This window comes from Zophobas morio, unplaced genomic scaffold, assembly GCF_036711695.1.
Source record: "Zophobas morio isolate AGI-343-1 ecotype UQ-CSIRO unplaced genomic scaffold, CSIRO_AGI_Zmor_V1 ptg000058l, whole genome shotgun sequence".
NCBI lineage: Eukaryota > Metazoa > Arthropoda > Insecta > Coleoptera > Tenebrionidae > Zophobas > Zophobas morio.
In genome coordinates this window covers 4,967,246-4,991,369 of record NW_026972163.1, presented here as the reverse complement: position 1 = coordinate 4,991,369, position 24,124 = coordinate 4,967,246, and the positions used below count along the sequence as shown (strand labels likewise).

General features: G+C 35.7%; 5 protein-coding genes across 6 annotated transcripts; 1 reads left to right on the top strand and 4 right to left on the bottom strand.

Annotated features, from left to right (window-relative positions):
• Positions 1-2,278: 2,278 nt before the first annotated feature.
• LOC135143337 (uncharacterized) lies at positions 2,279-4,563 on the bottom strand. The gene is made up of 5 exons (XM_064075197.1): positions 4,466-4,563; positions 4,123-4,404; positions 3,981-4,070; positions 3,782-3,898; positions 2,279-3,547 (listed from the first exon to the last, which is right to left on the bottom strand). Exons 2-5 carry the CDS (start codon positions 4,391-4,393, stop codon positions 2,538-2,540), a joined length of 1,488 nt encoding a protein of 495 aa, XP_063931267.1. The 5' UTR covers positions 4,394-4,404; positions 4,466-4,563; the 3' UTR covers positions 2,279-2,537.
• Positions 4,564-13,070: 8,507 nt separating this feature from the next.
• Positions 13,071-15,269, bottom strand: LOC135143130 (putative nuclease HARBI1). 2 transcript variants are annotated; one of them, XM_064074998.1, is made up of 2 exons: positions 14,574-15,269; positions 13,071-14,515 (listed from the first exon to the last, which is right to left on the bottom strand). In XM_064074998.1, exons 1-2 carry the CDS (start codon positions 15,183-15,185, stop codon positions 14,462-14,464), a joined length of 666 nt encoding a protein of 221 aa, XP_063931068.1. In that variant the 5' UTR covers positions 15,186-15,269; the 3' UTR covers positions 13,071-14,461. The 2 variants fall into 2 exon arrangements, with proteins under 2 accessions (XP_063931068.1, XP_063931067.1); XM_064074997.1 differs by having other exon boundaries at positions 13,071-13,332; positions 14,294-15,268.
• Positions 15,270-17,063: 1,794 nt separating this feature from the next.
• LOC135143236 (putative nuclease HARBI1) lies at positions 17,064-18,062 on the top strand. Its single transcript, XM_064075116.1, has one exon. It carries the CDS (start codon positions 17,064-17,066, stop codon positions 18,060-18,062), a length of 999 nt encoding a protein of 332 aa, XP_063931186.1.
• Positions 18,063-18,128: 66 nt separating this feature from the next.
• On the bottom strand, positions 18,129-19,017 carry LOC135143346 (uncharacterized). Its single transcript, XM_064075202.1, has 2 exons — positions 18,447-19,017; positions 18,129-18,375 (listed from the first exon to the last, which is right to left on the bottom strand). The coding sequence occupies exons 1-2, from the start codon at positions 18,811-18,813 to the stop codon at positions 18,140-18,142; spliced, it is 603 nt and encodes a 200-aa protein (XP_063931272.1). The 5' UTR covers positions 18,814-19,017; the 3' UTR covers positions 18,129-18,139.
• Positions 19,018-19,305: 288 nt separating this feature from the next.
• Positions 19,306-20,970, bottom strand: LOC135143152 (putative nuclease HARBI1). Its single transcript, XM_064075018.1, has 2 exons — positions 20,275-20,970; positions 19,306-20,216 (listed from the first exon to the last, which is right to left on the bottom strand). The coding sequence occupies exons 1-2, from the start codon at positions 20,884-20,886 to the stop codon at positions 20,163-20,165; spliced, it is 666 nt and encodes a 221-aa protein (XP_063931088.1). The 5' UTR covers positions 20,887-20,970; the 3' UTR covers positions 19,306-20,162.
• Between the last annotated feature and the right edge of the window lie 3,154 nt (positions 20,971-24,124).

The window sequence follows — 24,124 nt, the reverse complement described above, 5'->3', positions numbered from 1 at the left end:
AACACAATAAGTACTATGATAAGTGCCATGCTGACGTGCGTTTCCAAGGCAATACGTCTAAAGCTCATACGATGTTTCTTCAAATATTGGACCTTCTAGAGTTTTTAGTGCTCATTCACAATGGGCATAAAGCATAAGGATGTCATAAGCATTAATGCATAAAAATTTATGTTTAGTGCTCTATGCTTGTATTCGTTCACAATGAGCATAAGTGCTCATTCACAATGGACATAAAGCACAAGGATGTCTTAAGCAGTGGAGTTTTGTTGAGTGTGTAGTAAATCCATTACTGTTTTTTTTTTTAAGTTCAAGAAGACATAACAACCCATTCATACCTACTAGTGCGAACCTGTTAAGGCACCAAGACGCAAAAAAATCAGACCGACTTCGGAAAGTGCATTCACACCTACAGTGTTTGTACGTAAAATATATATTTTTAAAAACACCTTATCGTCGTTTTAGAAATTACATGAGAATACAAAGCGAGCGATTAAAAACATTACATTGCAATAAGGGAGATTAAAATGAGAGAAAATGGGTCGCTGTTGAAAAAAATTGTAAAAATCTATTGTACTTTCATAAACGTTCGAAGGATATGTATACACGGTGTTATTGAAAGGTACGTACAACAAAATTGACAGTTCTTTGCGAAGTCTAAGAAGCCTGAAAAACTTATTTTGTGTTATCAAAATTATAAGAGGAAAATTAACCCCTATCCAACCTTTTTAGACGCCACTGAAGGATAAATAGGTAAAATTAATTTATTTTACTAAATCCTAGCAACTGTCACAATAATAAAAAAATAACCGACCCTTTTGTTAGTACAGAAAGATGACCTTTTGTCCGAGGCGTACAACGAATTTGGACATAAATTTGAATAATTCTTATCTCTAAAAGAAGAACACATTTACTTGAACTTTTTTTTACTTTTAGCACCCATACTTCGAGACCAATTGTCGATTTTATTTTGTAGGTACCTTTCAATAACACGCTGTATATTTTAAGCAGTGGCGGCTTGTCAGGTGAGGCAGGTGAGGCAGGGCCTCACCATACATAACCATAAAAAATGTTTTTCTTCCATACTATTTTTTTGTACGGGGTAATTTAAAATTAGCGCGACAACTGAATTTTCTATGCCAACCACAAAATCAAGGCGCAGCGTTATTCTAACCAATCATGAATTATCATGCGTTTAAGCCGGCCTCACGGGTTGATTAAAATGTGGGACTAGGAGGCTCGATGTTTTTGCAATGCACAATATTACCGGCATCGTTTACTATGGGAATCAAATGCTTTAGGACAGATGATAGTTTCGAGGCCGGCCGCAGCTCTTATCTGATTGGTTCTCCTTCTCAGCTCAGTCCACATTATAGGTCAACATGCACGTGCGTTTTGCATTTTGCAGTGTGCAAAATTTTAAATTTCAGTCGTTGTCGTTAAAGAGTTCGGTACTTGGTTAACTAGTGGATTGTGGATACTCCGATTAATTTTATTTGTAATTAAATAATAATGAACATGGACGCAGGCCCATCTGGTACTCAGGTAATCTCCACTGTTCGAAATACAAATGACATTGTTAACTATCTCGTGAATAAATGTTCCTTCAATAAGTTAACATACGAAGATAAACTGTTTGTAAAGTAAAGCGAACGTCCATGTCCAGATTTAAGCTTAATTAATTCAAATAGAAAAACAAAAATACAGGACGTTCAGTCTCAATTGGTATACAAAATATGATAGACTTGCTGGGAGTACAACTGTGAATAAACTTTTCTCTTGGCCATGTATTTTATTCTCGAATAGTGGAGAATCGGTTTGGTGGAAAACTTGATATGCAGATTTGGAAAATTTGTCGCGTTCCTTGGAAAAACATTTCAAAAATAAAGATCACATGTCATCTACTTGCAAGTTTGTTCTTCTCGGCCAACAGAATATTGCCAGTCACAAACCACCTACTATATAGACGCCCAACGGGCTTGTTAAAGACTTGTAAAACTTACCAAGACTCCCTCTGGTGCTTGGGAGAACAAGGTCTGTAAAAACCCGCTAAAATTTGAACGTGTTTTCCTTCCAAAATATTTATCACACTTATTTTGTAAACAAACTTTCAAAAGCCTTGTTACTTATTATCATTTTCAATAAGTATGAAGTTGACAATAAATAACATGCTTTTGAAAGTTTGTTTACAGAAACCATAAAAGTTGGATAATGAAATAAAAATGAACTATTTTTATAAAGAGATATATATTTTAAGAACATAATACATATATACGTGACCTAAGTTGCGATGGCTCATGAACAACACTTATTAGTGCCGGTTTATAGAAGGCGAATTAAATATCTAACTCAAATTATGTTAAATTAAAGTTGAATATGTGATGAAGACCTTATTTGTACAATCTAATCGACTGAGATTGACGACGTAGCCTAGGTGAATGCAATTAAATATTTAATTTATCTTTTATAAACCGTTCCTGAAAACAAAATATACAGAGTTTCAAAATTTTCAAATAATGAAAATACAATCGGGAGAAAGTTTAAAGAATTTTCTGTCCCTTGTCTAATCGTTTTTTTCTTTGCAAGTACATCTTTCTGGCTTTACACTTAATGACGTTATCTGTTAATATCGGTCTAGTATCTTTGCCTGTCAATATGCGATTAACACAATTACAGTAATGGTGCAGGGTTGTCCGAATTATTATTTTTATAATTTTCGGAACTATTGCCGACTTATGTTGTGAACAGAAATACGAAAAATCCACATTTTCGACAATATTTATATGATTTTCCTGAATTAGGGTTTTCTTTCCGCCATGTTTGCGCAATGCATCATTGATACAATTAAAAATTTGTTGAAATGTCACTGCAAAATTTACACTCGGGTAACACCTTCTACTATTCGGCTGATACTGCCTTTTAAAAATTAACAAATTAGTACCTGATTCAAGCTGAATCATTTGTTCTCCCAAATTGCTCTGTTCTGAAGCCTGCAGATTCTGATCATTTTCCAAAGTACAAGCTTCTTCATAATTTCTCCTTTTAAGTGTTTCTTTGTTTTTGTCTTTAAAATATACGCTAATTTCATCAAATAATAAATCGCAATTATCATCTTCACAATTATATGATGAACTATAATTTTTAAATGACGAATTAACAACAATTGTTTTAAAAATTGAGGTGAAATTCCCTGCTGTTGGATTGTTTTGTTGCATTCCAAAACTGCGCACTCTCCCAAATAAATTTTCCAGTGGATCCTGGTTGAAGTGTCTGCCTAATAGATAATCAAATCCTTCATGTTTTAAAATGTTCCAAATTCGTATAAAATTTTTCAAAGTAAAAATCCAATTTTTTAGACTCGGAGGCTTTGATTTATCTTTTGATTTATTGACTTCAAATGCCATTGTCTCTAAGAGTGGTATTGCTTCTTGCTGCCAAAACTGGATGTGCCTGCTGGAGTCATTAATTCCACATCTAAACTCCTTCCCATTTGAAGCATATTTTGTACTACCATTGACGGACAACATTTCATGAGGAGTTTCAATCCTTCCTAGAACATAAAAAAAATAATAATAAATTGTTTGATTTCATTGTTTTTAAGTATGTATATATAACAAAATGTAATTATAATGTCCAATGTGTAATTTGTAGGTACTAAATTTAGGTTATGTTTGATAATTATCAAACTCAAACATAACCTAAATTTATTACCCAATTACTCGACAATTTCTAAGCTCTTAGAAGTAGGATTTTAGCTGTGATAACAATTCTCATAACTAATTACCTTTATGGTGTTTTTTAATAGTGACACTTTGACTGTTATCAACTTCCAAACAATTTGTGGAAGTAATAGTGGCATGTAGACTTGTATGATCTTCTGTTTCAAATGGCACGGTACAAGCTGCAATCAACTTAGTATAATATCTTTCGTGACAAAATGTTATTGGTTCTTTGATTTGCTCCAAAAACAATAAAACACTTACATATTTCAGCACTTGGAACTAAACAATTTTCAACAGACGCTCCAGTTAAGTTGAGATTTTCACAGACTTTACAGTCATTATCTTCTAAAACTTATTTATTATTGTTAAGAATTTGTTAATAACAAATGTCAAAAATACTTACTCAAAGTGGTACGACTGGGTAAATGAAGGCTAGGCATTGCATTTAAATGCAACCTTTTACTGCCCACACTGAAATACTGATCCTCAAAATGGCAATGACAAACTTTCTTCACATTGTAAACATTTATAGGATCCATTGATGTTAAGGTGTCATTGTTTATAGCCTCAATCCACTGCTTAAAACTTCCAAAATCCTTTTTGGGATTAGGAAATCGGTGTTGCGGTTGGATATTCTTTTCGCAACCCTTTATGCAACACTTCACGGGAGCCATTTTCAGAATGCCTGCGTTCAAAACAGAAATTACTTAATGAATTGTTTAGGTATAGCCAAGTATATTCCTTACCTTACAAACAGAAATGTAAAAAAAAGTAGTTCTTAAAAGAACTGTTTTTGTAATAACAATAATAACGAACGGAGAAATAACAAAACGGAGAATTAACAAAACGGAACACTGACGGAAACAGACACGAAATAGTTAAAAGACAGGAATGCGTAAGTGTTCTAGGGAATTTTGGTGCTTGTAGTTTCTACCCCACCACGCTTACAAATCTACTTTGGAGACCTCTGGTGTTTGGGAGATGAAACAAATTTAGTCACGTGACTGGTTCAAAAGCCTCCCATTTACGTTGACCGTCTATAGAGTAGGTAGTTTGTGTTGCCAGTACTCTAGATTCTGCTCGCCAAATTGAAATTGAAAATTTTAATGCCAAAGTTCGCGAAAATAGAGAAATTATTAAAAGGTTAACTGATGTTGCTATATTTTTATGCACACAAGAGCTGACCTTTAGAGGACATGACGAGTCAGAAACGTCTTTCAATTGCGGAAATTTTAAAGAATTAATTTCATTGTTGAATAGGTATGACACTTATTTGGGAAATTTTTTGGAAAAAGATTCTGACAATAAATCCGTGTTTTCCGGTACATCAAAAATGATTCAGAACGAGTTAGTTGAATCAATTTCTTTTGTCATAACAAACCAATTTTTGAAGCTCCTTTTTTTTCCTGGCAGATAGATGAAACGACTGACATAAGTTGTAATTCGCCATTATCAGTTATTTTTCGTTACGTTATCTCCGGTAAAATTGTCGAAAGATTCATGGGGTTTTTCGATGTTAGTTCTGGACAAACTTCTGAAGGTTTATTTCAATTATTGCTACATAATTTCAGTAAATACAACCTACAAGATAAATTAATCCATAAGTATTGTCATTGTTTATATTATTTATAAATTTTTTTTGTTATTTGCCACGGTTTTGAAGCGGTTGTTCGAATTTTTATTAAGTTTTCATTTTACTTATATTACTATTGTTTTACCACATTTTTTATTTACCTTTGTTTTAAACCTTCCACTTGTTATCATTCCTATTTCCTATTCTGCCCTATCCTTCTTTCCTGGCAAGAAAACTCTACACCTCCACGTCGGTTCTTGCCCGACAGTTGATTATGTGGTGCATTTTTCTTAATATTTTTTTATGTTCAAATTTCCTGTGATCCAAAAACGCCGAATTCGTGATACAATAAATTTTCATCTAGTATTATTGACGTATAAAACCGACTTACAATTCCAAATTTCTTAAGTAAGTCGCCAAGTGTGGGAAAAATGGAACTGGAAATTTTTTGAATCATGATTTGTAAAATGTTCAGGTATCATTTTCAACTGACAGAGTAGAGTAATTTACAGATATAAAAAAAAATATATGTATTTAACTATTTTTACGTCATAAGGTGTGGCCTCACCAAAATTTTAGGTCACGAGCCGCCACTGATTTTAAGACAGTCCCGCCCGTACCTCCGTCACGTTCGGTACTTCGTCGAATTGTCAACGTCGCGCCCGTACAGTATAACCAAATCTCTTATGCGGAGTCTGCCTCAGGCGTCTCCACTTCGGCCGTAACAGTGCTCTTTTTGAGGAGGCTGTGGGGGGCAGTAAATTCGAAATGTACAGCTAGGGCGATTTTAGCTAGTTTGACAACGTCACCAGCAGATTGCATCTCGAAGATGAGGCCCTGTGTTGGAATTGTTGATCAACAAGGACTGGGCTAGGGGGTGAAAATCCTCGGGAGAGTGATCCCATTCTTAATTACGTTCTTTAAAGTCCCTTTTGAGTGCAATGATTTTATCCCAACGCACAGTAGAGGCCGGTGGGCCGGTGTCCAACCATAGGACGTCTAGGAACCGCTAGGCCGTAAAATAAATAATATTGCAAGTTACAAAATACAATTCACAAGTTACAAAGTATTAGGACTAGTAACTCGTATTGCACAATCTAAAAATTATTACCTGTAAATTGAGCGACAAGTAGTTAAAAAATATATTAGTAAATGGTGGCTCTAGATTGTGACTGTCGGAGAATTTGTCTAGTAGTTTTCAAGTTCTATCAAAATGGGTAAGTGCGACGAACAGCGAAAATTAAAACTCTGTGTTTTAGCAAGGATTAAAGCCAACAACTCTAAGCATTTTATTCGGAGCATTTGGTTAACATTTAACAAAAAGTGCGAAAAATTAAAGGTGGAAATTAATTCACAATCATGCGCAGTGATTACGAAAGATTGAACTTATGTTCGCGATGTTTGGTGGCCTAATAATTCTAATATCAAAAAGGCAACGAAGGTTAAGGATTTGAGACTTTGAAAGGTACGTTGATTATTGTTTACAAAAAATATACACACAATTTATTGTGGTAATAAGAGAAAGTCCATGATTACAAAAGAACTGGAACTCGAGGCGGCGTTGAAAAAAAAGTTAGCTCATGTCGACAAGAAAGTTCTTATCCTATGTAAATGTGTTTTTTAAGCCAAGGTTATACGAGGATGGTCTGAGAAATTCTCGGCCTCAGTCATAAAAAATGAATCTGTCACCTTGATTTTTTTTCCCAAATAGGCACATGTATTATAAGCTTACATTAAGAATTGCTAAAGATTCTGTCAAAAACTTTTCTTCAAATCCATTTTTGAAAGTTGCGTGTTATGGACATTCCGCAAAATGGAGAAAATTGAGTATCGGGCTGTAATTAGTTTTTTTGTTAAAGATGGGTAACACCGACCGAAATTCATACAAAGTTTTTAAAGGTGTATGGGGACTCTTCACCTTCATTTTGAACCATTAAGAAATGGGCTACCGAATTTAAGCGTAGCTATAGAAGCACTGAAGGTGACCCACGTGAGGGACGATAAAAAACTGCGACAACATCGGAAATCGTTCGAAAAGTACATGATACGGTATTATCTGATCGACGAGTAAAGTTCCTGAAATAGCTGAGGCTACTGGCATCTCGAAAGAACGGGTAGGTCACATTTTGCACCAAGAACTGGATATTAAAAAGCTCTGTGCAAGATGAGTGCCGCGTTTTTTAACGGTGGATCAAAAACGGATTCGCATGCAAATTTCGGAACACTGTTTAGATCGTTTTAAAGCAAATACAGTTGATTTTGTGGGAAGATTTGTAACTATGGATGAAACTTGGGTTCACCATTTTACCCCAGATTCAAAACAACAATCTAAACGTTGGACAGAAGCTGGTTATCCAGTGCCAAAGAAGGCAAAGTCCGTTGCATAGTCCGGAAAGGTTATGGCATTGGTTTTTTGGGACGCTAAAGGAATTTTACTTATTAATTATCTGGAACAAGGTAATACATAACGCGGGAATATTATACTAATCTACTAGATAGATTACGTAAAAAAACTCGAGAAAAAAGGCCCGGTTTACAGAAAAAAAAAACATTTTTCATCAAGACAATCCGCCTGTGCACAAAAATGTTATTGCAATGGGAAAATTGAGAGATTTATAAAGTACGATTTGTCGGAACATGCGCCTTATCCATCAGATTTGGCTCTCTCGGACTTCCATCTATTCCTAGAACTCAAAAAATTCCTAGGTGGACAGCGTTTGGGGTCTAATTTTGAAGCTATCGAAGCTGTAGAGGCTTATTTTGCAGACCTTTCAAAAAACCATTGTAGGGAGGGTATAATCGCATCGGAGCATCGGTAGTCCAAGTGTAGTAGACTCCAGGGAGATTATGTAGAAAATTAAAAATAGTGTCAAATTTATAAATGTGTTCTTTCATTGACAGGCCGCGAATTTCTCAGACCATCCTCGTATGTATACCAGGATAGAAAAAAACACAGAAAATTGGAAAATCCTTTCAAGAATTTGAAGCAGATGTTAAACGGCTGGTACGTCTAACATAGTCCATCGCACCACCGAGTCTTCAAGAAAGATTTGCGGCTGAAACCTTTACCAACAGGATTCACGACGTCGAAGTGAAGTGAAGAAGATTTGACACGTATCCAGGTGGCAGACATCATCTGATATTGTGATTCGTGCGCTGAAAGTGGAGGCTGCGTAAAATTTTTCACAAATGGACCACAAAGTCAAAGTGGTAAAATTAGAGACATAACAAAACGACAAGGTAGAAAAGCTGTTCAAACAATTCTCGGACCAATTCTCACAGCGAATAATAAATGGGCCATCATGGAAAAGTACCTTTGAATGCTATACAGGGTGACTGCGAAATATATGCAAATAATTTAACCACGGCATCCCCCACCCTAGTAAAGCCGAAATATAGAAAAAATAAATTAGAAATCGAATGGGGCAAAACCCCCATGAACCACCCTCGATACGAAGGCACTGAGCCACCTTGTAAACAGAGTTGGAAAAACGTTCGAATAAAAACGACCTAAACACTTTCAATTTCAATTAAAAGTAAAACCGACTTTTTGCTGCTTATCATTCGTTCATTCATTTACTCATTCTCGTTAAAGGTCAGCGTGAAAGTTTTTTGGTAATTTTGATTCTGACGAATGTTTGGTCCTTGTCACAACGATTTTACATTGTTTATTGGAACAGAAATAAGAGCAACTTAGAATGCTACTACCTTTTTACAAGAAATGTTGAAAATGTTGTCCTTGACTAGCAATACAAGCGTCAGAGCGTCGCAAGAGGTTTGTTGATAGGTAAAAAAACACCGGAGTAGCGGCTGCCACTTTCACTGGACACTGTTGATTTCCACAAACGAATTGTTTCATCCAACCAATACACGTTTCTCGAAAACCGTCTCTTGAAATCGTACTTGTTGACGACTATGTGGAGTTCCATCGGACAAAAAGTGAGTTACACAACGTGGACAATCAGCGGGCTCCAAACCGTGCACTTTGTCAACATGGTATGGATGTGACCGTGTTCTTTTAATGTAGGATGCACTACAAGCTGCGAAAATCCAATTTCTTCTTTCTGTCCCATCACGACAACGATCGTGAGTTTGAGGTTGAAGGTACCATGATCTCGGAGATGCTGTACCACTGATGCAAATGTTCGCGCACACAAATTACCATATCGACACACTCTGCATTGGAAAACTGGTCCATACACCGATTTCAACGACCGCTCGATAATGACTGGCCCTTTTCGTATTTTTCACGTTGCGATTAAAAAAGTGCCTGGTAAAGTTACTTTTTTGGTTCTTACTCCGACTCCCCTGCCCATTCATGGCAGTAATTATGTAGGTCACGAAAGATTACCAGCGGCGCGTATAACAATTTACATTTAATTTCAAATAATTTTTTCTAGACACTGCTACCACTTAGGACCGTGAATTTTTGCCAGTGACATAATCATATTGTGAGCTATTCCCCATTTTTTTTTTGCATGTATTTCGCAGTCAGCCTATATATTGGGACAAAGACAGTTACTGAAAAAAATCCGGTACCTATTTTTGATATCATTCAATTCGTTTGGACTAAATGCAAATTTTGCATGTTCATCTATTTCGGCAGAGAGTAAGGTATTTTGTAAATTAATAAATTTTCTTTTAACGCAAAAATTGTCACCTAAATAAAAAATGCCATTTTTGCTGACATTTAAATGTTGGGGCACCCGAGAAAATTTGCTAAGTATACCATGGAAATACAAACATAGTAGCTGGTAAATGCTGCCACTATTATAGGGATCGCAGTATTTCATGCTAGTGTTGCTTTTATTTAGAAAAAAAATAGTTGGGGTGTGCTAGTTTTAGTAAAATTTCTGAAAATAATAATTTCGCAGTACTGCAAGGGAAAATCGATTAGTAAAAGTGCAGATTTGTTCCAAATAGCTTAGTCGTCGATGATAAACGTAAAATATTACGCAAACAGAGGTACCATAGAAATAAAAGGTAAAATTCCCTTTAGACCACCACTTGTGAAGCCGCGTGATCAACGACAACTAATGCAAATTTATAAAAGTGGACGACGGCGACGGAGTACTTCAACACAAATTACTACTCACTGTAATACACCAGAAAAGTCGTGACGTCATCAGTCGTGGTTGCTATAGCAACTGATTCCAAACACAACAAACCAGTACCACTGATTCCACTTTCTTATGGCCATTTAACACAGGTAACCATGGCAACCATTTTTGTTTGGAATCAGTTGGAACGCGCCAACGCCTATGTGACGTCACACTTTTTGCATGCATAGCGATAACCAACTAAATTTTCAAGAGCATATTATCGCGAATGGATACACAAATGAGGGCTTGGTTTTTACATTGTAAATCTTAAATAAAGCTACCTTTGATGGATTCTATTTTTTATTTATATCAGTTTATTGCTAAAGTAAAACCACAATTAGCAATTGCCCACAAGAAAAATCGGTTAATATGGGCATAATATAAATTGGAGAAAAGTAATATCTAACGCTCAGTCCAAATTTGATGTCTGGGTGACATGATAGTCGCAAGAGTCATTAAAAAAAAAGGAGTTTTAATATGGATTATCTCAAACAAACAGTCAAGTTTGCAAACGGAAACAAGGTTTGGGGGTGCATGTGCACTAATGGAATTTAAAGGCCAATTAATCAAGTTCATTCAAGGGAAATTACAAATGCAAATAATTGTCAAGAGACTTTGGAAAAACATATTAACAACTACTGAAGCAGTCTATCCTGTGGGTATTTATATTTTTCAACAGGATGATGCTTCAAGTTACACAACTGCAACACTTATTACAAAAAATAATAATATAAATGTACTGTCCTAACCATCGAATAGCCGAGATCTTAATCTAGTAGGGAAGGTATGGCATGAAATCAAAAAATATTTGGAAAATCATCACAACGCAAAGCAAAATTTATGAATCTTCGCCCTTCTAGCCAGAATGCTAAGAGTTCAAATTTTTCTTCTAAACTATAGAAATAAAGTATGCACAAAGCAGTGCGTTGGAATAAATAAGTTTGGTACAATTCCGAAAGAAATTGCTCTATATTTAGGTCTACCCAACGCAGGCGAGTACACTGGACATTGTTTCAGGCGGTCGTCAACCACTATTCTTGCAGACGCGTCTAATAACACTGAAACATCATGGTAGTACGTCAGTTCGGCAATTGAAAGAAAAACGTTTCTTTCTAACAAAAAACTGGAGCAACATAGTGTCAAAGAACCATGTAACTGCAAAAAAGCTTGCATGAAAAATTTTACACTCGAAATAAGAAACAAAATCAATGAAAAGTATTGAAAAATGAACTTCGTCGAACGAAAAAGGTTTATAGCATATCACACACAAGTTTCAGAAATTAAGAGAAGATGTAAAGGGAACGAAGAAAATGAAAAACATCTAAAAAACCGTAATAGGACTTATTACTTACAAGGGAATGAACAAGTGCGCTATAATGTCTGCTAGCATTTTTTTTACGACCTTGGGTTTATAAAGCCACTAATTACTCCGTTTAGAAAACAAATCGAAGTCCACAAAAAGATCTTCGTGATTCATACAAGAGGCAACCAAAAATTGATAAAAACATCATCAAAGAACACATTATGTTATTTTCGCCTACAGTATCCCATTACAGAAGAGAGCATGCTCCCAATCGTCTTTATTTATCTAGTGAACTTACTATCACAGATATGCATAACGACTTTCTAAAGAAAAATCCAAACATGAAAATGTCGTACGATTCTTATAGGCAAGTAGTAAGTAAGGGGCTAATTCTGAGTCTGGGACGCAAATCATGGACACAGCGCAACTTTGCACCTCTTATTTGCGCCCTCGTTGCGCCCCGAGTTGCGTCGGTATTCAAAGTACAGAAATTGCACCCGCGCAAGGTAGGCGCAACAGTGGAACGTTAGCCACAGCATTTCACTCTGATTGGATGTGGTTTTTCTGTCAAACGTCAATTTAACCGTCAACTCGGCAGTGCGCAAGTGTCCATTACATCGAATATTTGAAAAATATTAAAACATGGCAACTAAATCGTAAGTAATTTATGTTTTTATTTCACGCACAAGTTTTAAAAAATAATTGGTACATACGTATATTAAAATTAATCACAAAATCCCTAATTTTAGCAATAAAGCAAGAGGTAAAAATTTTACAAGTGCAGAGGTGCTAACATTGGTGGACGCGATTGAGGCTCGCAGAAGGCTTTTATTTGGGCCCTTACAAGGTCCCACTTTAACACAGTACCATCGCGACAGGGCTTGGGACAAAGTTGTGGAGGCTGTAAATTCAGTGTCCCCAGTGATCCGCACAGTGGGGGAGATAAGAAAAAAATTTAAAGACCTCAAAGCAAGAACCAAGCAAAAAGCAAACGCGTTTAAAAGAGGCACAAAAAAACTGGCGGAGGCGACAATGATGAGAGTCCTCTCAACGAAATGGAACAAAAAATAATTTCGTTTATTGGAACAGAAAGTATCGAGAGGATTGTGGGAGGAATTGATACATTCCGGACAACAGGTACGTATATTTGATATTATAATGTTTTTCCTTAATTTATTATCAACTGAAAGCAAAAAAAAATGCTTCATTCAAATATTTACAGGTATACTTATTAATACAAAGGTTAATAAAGATCAATTGTTACTGAATTGATTGTATCATTTTTATTCTTTTTTTTTTAAGCTGTTAAACCAACTCCGTTTCTGATCCCTCCGCCAGACCCTGAAATCTTGTTAATCCCAATTGAAGGTATGTAGAGTTTATAGAATATTTTTATTTATAAATTAATAACAAGATAATTTCAACATCAATACTGTGCTTAATATATAGGTACATATCATATTTAAATAATTATAATTTATCATTGTCACTTGTTCATAGAGTGTAATATGGATTCTGCTGTACCTAGCCCGACTTCCTCCAGTCAACCTGCTCCCAGAACTTCAGTGTCGCCCATTCATTTCATGCCAGCTCCACAAATTTGCCAAACCCAAACTGCACCATCAACCCTAATACCTGCAACTATTCCTCCAGCTAAGATTCCAAAAAGAAAATCCAAAACTCAAGTGTTGGATGAAATTAAAAAAACAACAAATCTGCAAACACAGCAGAATCTCTTATTATCAGAAATTGTTACTGAATTTAAAAGTTTTAAAACTGAGGTCATCCAAGAAATAAGAGATTTAAAAGAACAAATTGTAGCTCTAAAAAAAAGAAAATTGGAAATTTTAGAGGAAAATCTTCAATTAAAAAAAAACTAAAAGTTCAAAATTAAGAAAATATTCCAATTACATTTTTTATTGTTGACTATTGTTATTGATATTAAATTAAATTATTTTAAAAATTAAGTTGTATGTTTCTTGCCCATTTTGTTACTCTCCACAACTGAAATTTTGAAATTAATCTTTGGAGAAAAAAAGCAATCCAAAACGTGCTACTGATAACATTATTAATAACTAGCTAGAAAAGGTAACTAGGGATTAAATTTATTAGTGTGGAACATTCAGTTACGGAAGTATCTAGTGAGACCACGTAGAGGCTGACAAATTCCCACCAGGTTAAGGAAGGGATTAGGGTATTGTTAATTGAAAATAAGACGGTTAGTAGAAGTAAATTTAAGTTTGCAAAGGATACAAATTAATACCTACGGAAAAAGAAAGGCTACAGGTCACTATTGTAATTAAACAAAGATATATGTCCATATCAGGTAAAATGTTGTAATCAGGTAAATGTCATAATCAGGTCAAATATCGCAATCAGGTAAAATATCGTGCAATCAGGTGTCTTTTAATTTGGTCATAATTGGGATTTTGGGGCTCTTGACATGGAAATTCGTCATTCAGTGGATGTTCTTGAAAATCTTCTACATCCAGGTTATGTTCAGTGCAAATATTGTGAAGAACACAACAAGCAGTTGTTATGCGACACACTTTCCTTGGAGAGTATTTAAGAGGACAATCTAAAACATGCCACCTACTTTTTAGAACTCCATTTGTCCTCTCCACTGGATTTCGAGTGGAAATATGGACAGAATTATATAATAATTCTGGAGGAGTGTTCACATGGCCCACAGGAGTCATCAGCCAAGGCTCTTGTGGATATCCAGAATCCCCAACGAGCCAACCTTCTGGAAAATTGCCTTCAGTTAAGGCTTCTCGAAGAGCAGAATTTCTCCACACATACGAATCATGATTAGAACCTGGAAATTGTGCAAAGCTGTTAAAAATTTTTAAATCAGGTCCTACAACAAGCTGTACAATGATCGAATGGTAAATATGACGATTCACGTATTGTTCTGGGGCAGTTGTTGGTGTTTGAATGCGTACGTGAGTACAGTCAATTGCACCCAAAACGTTCGGAAATCCACGTCCGTGTTTCGTCTGTCCTATCTGGTAAAAGACTTGTTTCACTGCCAGGTACTCTTCAGCGTTAGGAAAACGTATGAACTGTGGAGCAAGGGCCACGATCGCTTCAGTAACCTCCCCAATGAGACGAGACGCTGAACGTTGTGAAACGCGGCCACTGCTTCCTACCAGCCACTGAAATGAACCTGTAGCATAAAACTGAAGTGCTACATACAGCTTCTGCATCGGTGTTAGATGCAGGTAACGTCCGCTTCGAGTGTTTTTAGTCAAAGCCGGTGAAATCAAACCTAAAACATATTCAAACACAATTCTGTTCAACCGTGTATGTTGAAATAGAATCCTCTCGGAAATATGCCGAATATGAAAGGCGTTCCTTGGTATGCGTTGTTCACCATCATCACTAATATCACTATCACTACCACTACTATTTTCGAACAAATCGAAATCCAAAGCCGCTAAACCCTGTCTTGCAGCCGCCGCCATGTTCGAAACATAAAATGACATATGAAGTTGCGCCGGTAAATCTGAGATGCACCGCCGCTATTAGGTGGCGCAAATCACGGGTGCAACTAGACCGCGAAATTTGACTTGGAATTAGGCGCAAACTGTTTTGCACCGTTGCCATAGCGACGTCGATTTGCGCCGGGTGCAAGTCTGACTTGGAATTGGCCCCTAACGGGCCAATTCCAAGTTGGTGGCGCAAGTCACTGGTGCAGCGCAACTTTATAATGCTAATTTGGGTATCAAATGCTGGTTGCTAGGGGTGACGGAATAAACAAGCGCAATTTTTCGAATTTTCCATTGAAATTTGCACCATAGAGTTGCGGCACCTCTAGTAGGCAGTGCAAGTTGGCGCAATTTATCTCGAAAAATTGCGCTTGTTTATTCCGTCACCCCTAGCAACCAGCATTTGATACCCAAATTAGCATTATAAAGTTGCGCTGCACCAGTGACTTGCGCCACCAACTTGGAATTGGCCCCTAAGTCTGTATGCTACCGTACTTTCCAAATCGCTTTTCATTTTATTTAACGTTTTTTCCTTCTTGTTCTTTATAATGGGTGTTTTGCCCTTATTTAAAAGTATGGGGTTAGTTTTCACAAATTTTGCAACATAGGTCAGGTCAATATCTGCATTTTGTTTCCCATTAGAAGCGGTGTCAAAAAGACTACCTCCATCACTCAGTTCTTCGCTACTTGAGGACATCTTTAATTATCACACAAGAATAACTACTTTTAGTAATTTCAGCCACCGAAATGCAATAATTATTTGATACTTGATGTGCGCGTACTTGATTTGCATATTTTTTCCATAAGTATAAACTTATCAATTTAAGTATTTACTTATAAGTATTAGCATCACATTATAAATACAGAAATGAGGGACATGGAATCATGGGCAGTCTGTTCTTCTTCTATCAATGTAAATGCACCTTTACCGTCATTATGATTGATATTTTCAAAAACTCTATCAAGTTAAATGTGGGATGTATCGATTTGTTCAACATGCCAACTATATCAATGTTCACAGATATTTGTGAAATGGATGATGACAGTGAAAACGATGAAAATAGGATGGAAAATTGCAGACATCCTGAAATAACAGAAATAGCCAAGACTGTTACTTTGGCTGATATGCATAAAAATTAGTAAATACTTAATACTGAAAATTTTAAGTATGTACTAGTGTTTATATGCATAAAAATTAGTTTAAACTAAAAAGTATATACTACATGCTAGCTAGGTTAAAATTTTTCCAGCATTTACTAAATTTTCCAGTAAATACTCAGATCAATATGCATAATAAATAGTATCTACTTGATTTCACAAGTTAAAACTTAATTTTTTTCAAGCTGCTATATGAGATGCTTGAAAACAATTTTGGGTGACTTTGGTGTTCTATTTTTGGAAAATTCTGACCTGACCTGTTTTTGAGTAAATTTTGGAAGCCTGTTTTTTTTTTCAAAAATTTAAAACAATCTTGAAGTTCTAGGTATTCCTGTTTAGAAAGAATTTGAAAATGCTTTGGAGCCCCTAGTGTCTTTTCTTATAATAATTTAATTAAATATCTTAGAGAATACGTCATTTGTGAAAAGCAATCTTATCTTAACAGGTACTAGCCCCACCTACTCGGCCTCTCTTTTCTTAGAAGGTATCTCATTTGGCAAAGTCAATTTTATTTTAGCAGGTATTTGTACCGCCCACCCTCTCTCTCTTTTCTTAGAGGGTATCACATTTGCCAAAATCACTCTTATCTTAGCAGGTACCAGCCCCGCCATGTGCCAAAATCGATCTTATTTTAACAGTTACTGTTTTATTTGTTCTAAGAGAAATTAAATCAAATTATCATGAGTCGTGGATTGATTGACGTGAATAAAGTTCAAAATGGCTCAATTCATGCTGCCCATTCGGCGACGAAAAATTTATAAGGCTAGAAGGCAAGCTGGTGCTTCTACTTATAAAGCTATGTACCGATTTGAAGAAGACAACGTAGAGTACCTAGCCGACGTGTTTTTGGGCGAAAACTATGAACGAAGGGGAGGTGCTTTAACACCAAAACAAAAAATACAAATATTTTTAAGGTATGTCGGTGATCCTGGTTTTCAAGTTGGTGTTGGTGAGGACAGTGGTACCCATCAAAGTTCAGTCTCCAGAAACGTAAAATTTGTTAGTGAAAAAATCTACGAAAAGGTAAATCAGTGGATTCAATTTCCGGCAGAACAGGCTGAAATCGACGCAGCTAGACACCAATGGCAAGAAGCATTTAATTTTCCTTTTGTTATTGGCGCTCTAGATTGCACTCAGATTAAAATTAAAAAACCTTTAGAACATGGAGATGAATACATATGCAGGAAGCAGTTTGCTTCAATAAACGTACAAGCTACATGTAATAGCAGAGAATGGTTTACAAGTGTTGATGCCACGTGGCCAGGTTCTGTGCATGACAGTAGAATTTGGAGAAATTCTTCAGTATTACCCATTATTTCGAGATATCAAGGACAGGCCATCCTCTTAGGTGACTCGGGTTATGCTGTTGCTCCTTGGTTGATAACTCCCTACAGAAACCCAAGAAACCAGGTTGAAATACACTTTAATAACATGCACAAAAGAAACAGAGTGATTATCGAAAGATGTTTCGGTCAAGTGAAAAAACGATTTCCAATTTTGATGAATGATATTAGGGTTCGTTTGTCTAGAATACCAAAATTGATAGTTTCTTGTTTTGTTCTGCATAACGTTTCTAAATTTGTAAATGATGTAAACGACTTTCCTGATATTCCTCTTGAAGAAGATGATGAAATTGTAGAACACGAAAACCACAATCCAATTCAAGGAATTCAACGCAGAAATGAATTGGCTCAAATTTTGTATGCCCAAAGATAAAGAACATTTTTTTTACTAACATATTTATTTTAATAAAACAGAAACAACAGAAAAAACTCTTCTAACGACGTACAAAATTATTCCCTTTCTCTTTTATTTTCAATTTCTTTTTGTTGCATTTTTATTAATTTTAACTGTTCCAATAACACTAGCCTTTGCAACTCGCTAAGCGATAGAACTCTAGTTTCATCCGTTTCTGCTGCTAGTTCTGTAGATGTACACTTTCTTTTGGGTGGCAATGGCAAAGTAGTTATATGGGCGGAATTCAATTCTACTGCCTCCACTTCTTTCGAAGTTCCGGCAGCTGCAGCACCTGATAACAGTATTGCTATAAATTTTTGCACACATCATCGAAGTAATAACGTCATTAAAACGTTAACATACCTGGAATTCGATAAATCGTGGGATTTTTTTCATTAGTGCCATTTATTAATTTCAATAAGGTTTCCTCCCAGGATTTCAGCACGTTTTTTTCATTTCCGGTCCTATTCATATCTGATTTCTTCTTTAGTTCCGTCTTCATATTGTTAATTTTTTTTAATATTTTTTCGTTAGTGAGTTGTTCCCCACAATTATTTAGGTAAGCATTTGAAAATTCTTTTAAAGCTTCCTTCTTTTGTACTCTTTTCGCTGGAGTTTGCGACTTACTTAATAAAATCGGCCACTTTTTAAGCAATGAAACAAATTGTTCTTGCTTATTACTCTTTTCGGCAGATTCTATAATTTCTGATTCAGATTCAGAAGAACTCATTTTAATAGAATAGGGGGATTTATGTAGGTCTCACTTACAAAATACGCACACACGGCTTTAATGTCGGGAAGATTTTGTCATCATTGAGTGACACCGCCTATTTTTTTTTTATTCTAAGTATTTACTGGAAAATTTAAAGTATTTACTTAATAGTATAAGTATAAGTTTATGCATACGAATTTTAGTAAGAACTTCTACTTTTAGTATTTACTATTGAGCATTTGCTTTTACTTAAAGTTTTTACTTTTTAGTAAATACTTAATTTTATGCATATCAAATGAAATTAAAAAAAAAACAAATCTGCAAACACAGCAGAATCTCTTATTATCAGAAATTGTTACTGAATTTAAAAGTTTTAAAACTGAGGTCATCCAAAAAATAAGAGATTTAAAAGAACAAATTGTAGCTCTAAAAAAAAGAAAATTGGAAATTTTAGAGGAAAATCTTCAATTAAAAAAAAACTAAAAGTTCAAAATTAAGAAAATATTCCAATTACATTTTTTATTGTTGACTATTGTTATTGATATTAAATTAAATTATTTTAAAAATTAAGTTGTATGTTTCTTGCCCATTTTGTTACTCTCCACAACTGAAATTTTGAAATTAATCTTTGGAGAAAAAAAGCAATCCAAAACGTGCTACTGATAACATTATTAATAACTAGCTAGAAAAGGTAACTAGGGATTAAATTTATTAGTGTGGAACATTCAGTTACGGAAGTATCTAGTGAGACCACGTAGAGGCTGACAAATTCCCACCAGGTTAAGGAAGGGATTAGGGTATTGTTAATTGAAAATAAGACGGTTAGTAGAAGTAAATTTAAGTTTGCAAAGGATACAAATTAATACCTACGGAAAAAGAAAGGCTACAGGTCACTATTGTAATTAAACAAAGATATATGTCCATATCAGGTAAAATGTTGTAATCAGGTAAATGTCATAATCAGGTCAAATATCGCAATCAGGTAAAATATCGTGCAATCAGGTGTCTTTTAATTTGGTCATAATTGGGATTTTGGGGCTCTTGACATGGAAATTCGTCATTCAGTGGATGTTCTTGAAAATCTTCTACATCCAGGTTATGTTCAGTGCAAATATTGTGAAGAACACAACAAGCAGTTGTTATGCGACACACTTTCCTTGGAGAGTATTTAAGAGGACAATCTAAAACATGCCACCTACTTTTTAGAACTCCATTTGTCCTCTCCACTGGATTTCGAGTGGAAATATGGACAGAATTATATAATAATTCTGGAGGAGTGTTCACATGGCCCACAGGAGTCATCAGCCAAGGCTCTTGTGGATATCCAGAATCCCCAACGAGCCAACCTTCTGGAAAATTGCCTTCAGTTAAGGCTTCTCGAAGAGCAGAATTTCTCCACACATACGAATCATGATTAGAACCTGGAAATTGTGCAAAGCTGTTAAAAATTTTTAAATCAGGTCCTACAACAAGCTGTACAATGATCGAATGGTAAATATGACGATTCACGTATTGTTCTGGGGCAGTTGTTGGTGTTTGAATGCGTACGTGAGTACAGTCAATTGCACCCAAAACGTTCGGAAATCCACGTCCGTGTTTCGTCTGTCCTATCTGGTAAAAGACTTGTTTCACTGCCAGGTACTCTTCAGCGTTAGGAAAACGTATGAACTGTGGAGCAAGGGCCACGATCGCTTCAGTAACCTCCCCAATGAGACGAGACGCTGAACGTTGTGAAACGCGGCCACTGCTTCCTACCAGCCACTGAAATGAACCTGTAGCATAAAACTGAAGTGCTACATACAGCTTCTGCATCGGTGTTAGATGCAGGTAACGTCCGCTTCGAGTGTTTTTAGTCAAAGCCGGTGAAATCAAACCTAAAACATATTCAAACACAATTCTGTTCAACCGTGTATGTTGAAATAGAATCCTCTCGGAAATATGCCGAATATGAAAGGCGTTCCTTGGTATGCGTTGTTCACCATCATCACTAATATCACTATCACTACCACTACTATTTTCGAACAAATCGAAATCCAAAGCCGCTAAACCCTGTCTTGCAGCCGCCGCCATGTTCGAAACATAAAATGACATATGAAGTTGCGCCGGTAAATCTGAGATGCACCGCCGCTATTAGGTGGCGCAAATCACGGGTGCAACTAGACCGCGAAATTTGACTTGGAATTAGGCGCAAACTGTTTTGCACCGTTGCCATAGCGACGTCGATTTGCGCCGGGTGCAAGTCTGACTTGGAATTGGCCCCTAACGGGCCAATTCCAAGTTGGTGGCGCAAGTCACTGGTGCAGCGCAACTTTATAATGCTAATTTGGGTATCAAATGCTGGTTGCTAGGGGTGACGGAATAAACAAGCGCAATTTTTCGAATTTTCCATTGAAATTTGCACCATAGAGTTGCGGCACCTCTAGTAGGCAGTGCAAGTTGGCGCAATTTATCTCGAAAAATTGCGCTTGTTTATTCCGTCACCCCTAGCAACCAGCATTTGATACCCAAATTAGCATTATAAAGTTGCGCTGCACCAGTGACTTGCGCCACCAACTTGGAATTGGCCCCTAAGTCTGTATGCTACCGTACTTTCCAAATCGCTTTTCATTTTATTTAACGTTTTTTCCTTCTTGTTCTTTATAATGGGTGTTTTGCCCTTATTTAAAAGTATGGGGTTAGTTTTCACAAATTTTGCAACATAGGTCAGGTCAATATCTGCATTTTGTTTCCCATTAGAAGCGGTGTCAAAAAGACTACCTCCATCACTCAGTTCTTCGCTACTTGAGGACATCTTTAATTATCACACAAGAATAACTACTTTTAGTAATTTCAGCCACCGAAATGCAATAATTATTTGATACTTGATGTGCGCGTACTTGATTTGCATATTTTTTCCATAAGTATAAACTTATCAATTTAAGTATTTACTTACAAGTATTAGCATCACATTATAAATACAGAAATGAGGGACATGGAATCATGGGCAGTCTGTTCTTCTTCTATCAATGTAAATGCACCTTTACCGTCATTATGATTGATATTTTCAAAAACTCTATCAAGTTAAATGTGGGATGTATCGATTTGTTCAACATGCCAACTATATCAATGTTCACAGATATTTGTGAAATGGATGATGACAGTGAAAACGATGAAAATAGGATGGAAAATTGCAGACATCCTGAAATAACAGAAATAGCCAAGACTGTTACATTAAATATACCCCTTTGAAATAAAAAAAAAGGTATGAAACAGCTTATAACTCCATAGAGCCATAGAAGCGTCGACATATGTAAATTACTGTAATATGGGTTGTGCAAATTATCTAGTGTTTGTTAGCCTCACTCCAACCAGGGTAGGTGAGTCGACACATTCGTGCGGTACTAGTAGCTAAGGTGCCAAAGTCTGGTTTAGAAATTTTGGCAATTGGATACCACCTTTGCCCGGTTTTCCATGTGCCCGCTAGTACAGTTAAGTGCAAAATTGAAAGAACGACTAAAGCGTTGCAAATTAAAGCGAGCTCCCTCCTGGCTGTCATAATTGACAAGAATAATTTAATTTGTGAAAATTTGATCAAACCGTTTCAATAGTTGTATCAAAAATGAAGGTTAATTTGAATCCATATGACAAAAAATGGTCGTCGATTTGAGCAGCTAAAAATTGCAATTTTCCATTATAAGCGTCGTTCTTTCAATTTTGCAGTGAACTGTAACATTGAGGGTTAAGACTAACAATAAGGTCACTAAAAATAATGAATACAACATATTTTTTAGCTTTATATCAGCCAGCTATCATTACTGGTGTCCCCAGAAAAGGAAAAGCTAAATCATGATTTATCGTCTTTTGTGATCTTTCTCAATCTTCTACGTTTGTTACAAACAATAACAAACAAAATCAATGTGCCAAAAAATTATAAAAATGAAGTTCGTTAGGTTTTTCTTAGATACAAATCAGAAGTCCTAAATGTTCCTCAAGCGTCTTTGAACACTGTGTAAGACAGAGCACAGAAAAAGAAAAAGTCTATATAAAAATATTTAGGATACGACAGCCCTTCAACAATGACGAACTGAATTTTTTACGCCCCTGTTTAAAAGCTAAAAAGCAAAAAATATTATCGAAGTAAGCTTCTTTCATTATGCAAAATGACACTTATCACAAATGATTCCTTTGAATTTGTAACGTTGCAGTTGCTGTGGATGTCATAAAAATTTGTCAAAAGTGACAGTTCGATAATTTAACTTCCATCGTGTCTTTTATTGCTTATAATATTAGCGATTCGGCGAGTGATTTCGAAAGTACTCCGCCGCAAATTGTTGACCAACCATTGGACGCCGTCAAACACCTTCTGTCCAAAAAATCGAAGGGGAAGTACGAAATGGTTTATGAAAAATTTATGAGTCCACTCTTTTTTGAGAATGTGTTTCTCGCGTATTTTGATAATTTCAAAGAGAAGTCATCTCTTTGGGCGTTTTATTCACTGCTAAGGTCAACCATAAACATCAAGGATAATGTGAATATTGAGAACTACCCGAAATTGCGTGCTTTCTTGAAAAGACTGTCAGATGGCTTCAGTAGTAAGTTTTATTTCTTATAACACGATTTGTAATTGTTTTTGTTGTAGTTTTTAGGTAACTGTAAATTGTGTTTATTGAACATACAAGCTTTTCGCCCACGGCTTCGCTCGCGTAGATGATTCGTTGTGTTGAAGAGCATTATTATCTACCTTGAAGTAAAAAATGTGTTGAAGGACATTAATACAATTTCCAGTAAAAATCGACATAAAAAATGTTTGCTCATAAAAACTTTGTCACCCCCATTCATCTTCTTAAGGGTGGAATCTCGAAACAATCTGAAATACGTGTTTCATTATTTGTATTTAAAAGCACTAATTCCAAGTTTCTTGTGAAAATTTAAACTTACAGTAGAAATATTTTCCCATACAAACTTCGCCACCACTTTTCACCTCCTTAGGGGTTGAATCTCGGATAAATGTTTAAATACGTGCTTCATTATTTGTATTGAAGAGTATTAATACCAAGTCTCAGGTACAAATTTAAATTTACAATAGAAATACTTTTCAGATACAAACTTAACCAGTACTTTTCACCCCCTTAGGGGTTGAATCTCGGAAAATGCTTAAATACTATATGCTTAATACTAAATTCCATGTCAAGAATTTACATCAGAAATAATTTTCCGATATCAAGTTAGCCACCACTCTTCACCCCCTTAAGAGGATGAATCTCGGAAAATGCTTAAATACATGTTTCATTATTTGTGTTTAAAAGCATTAATACCAAGTTTCACGTGAAAATTTAAATTTACAATACAA

Coding starts and splice junctions, on each gene's coding strand:
- LOC135143337 (XM_064075197.1), bottom strand. CDS start 4,393: ATGGCTCCCGTGAAGTGTTGCATAAAGGGTTGCGAAAAGAATATCCAA. Junction 3,899..3,980: donor AGTTCCAAGTGCTGAAATAT/GTAAGTGTTTTA, acceptor AGTTGATTGCAG/CTTGTACCGTGCCATTTGAA. Junction 3,548..3,781: donor TATTAAAAAACACCATAAAG/GTAATTAGTTAT, acceptor TTTATGTTCTAG/GAAGGATTGAAACTCCTCAT.
- LOC135143130 (XM_064074997.1), bottom strand. CDS start 15,185: ATGTCATTTTATGTTTCGAACATGGCGGCGGCTGCAAGACAGGGTTTA. Junction 13,333..14,293: donor GACAAATGGAGTTCTAAAAA/GTAGGTGGCATG, acceptor GAATAGTTGCAG/GTATTAGGGTTGATGGTGCA.
- LOC135143236 (XM_064075116.1), top strand. CDS start 17,064: ATGGCTCAATTCATGCTGCCCATTCGGCGACGAAAAATTTATAAGGCT.
- LOC135143346 (XM_064075202.1), bottom strand. CDS start 18,813: ATGAGTTCTTCTGAATCTGAATCAGAAATTATAGAATCTGCCGAAAAG. Junction 18,376..18,446: donor CACGATTTATCGAATTCCAG/GTATGTTAACGT, acceptor TACTGTTATCAG/GTGCTGCAGCTGCCGGAACT.
- LOC135143152 (XM_064075018.1), bottom strand. CDS start 20,886: ATGTCATTTTATGTTTCGAACATGGCGGCGGCTGCAAGACAGGGTTTA. Junction 20,217..20,274: donor ATATTTACCATTCGATCATT/GTACAGCTTGTT, acceptor CACAATTTCCAG/GTTCTAATCATGATTCGTAT.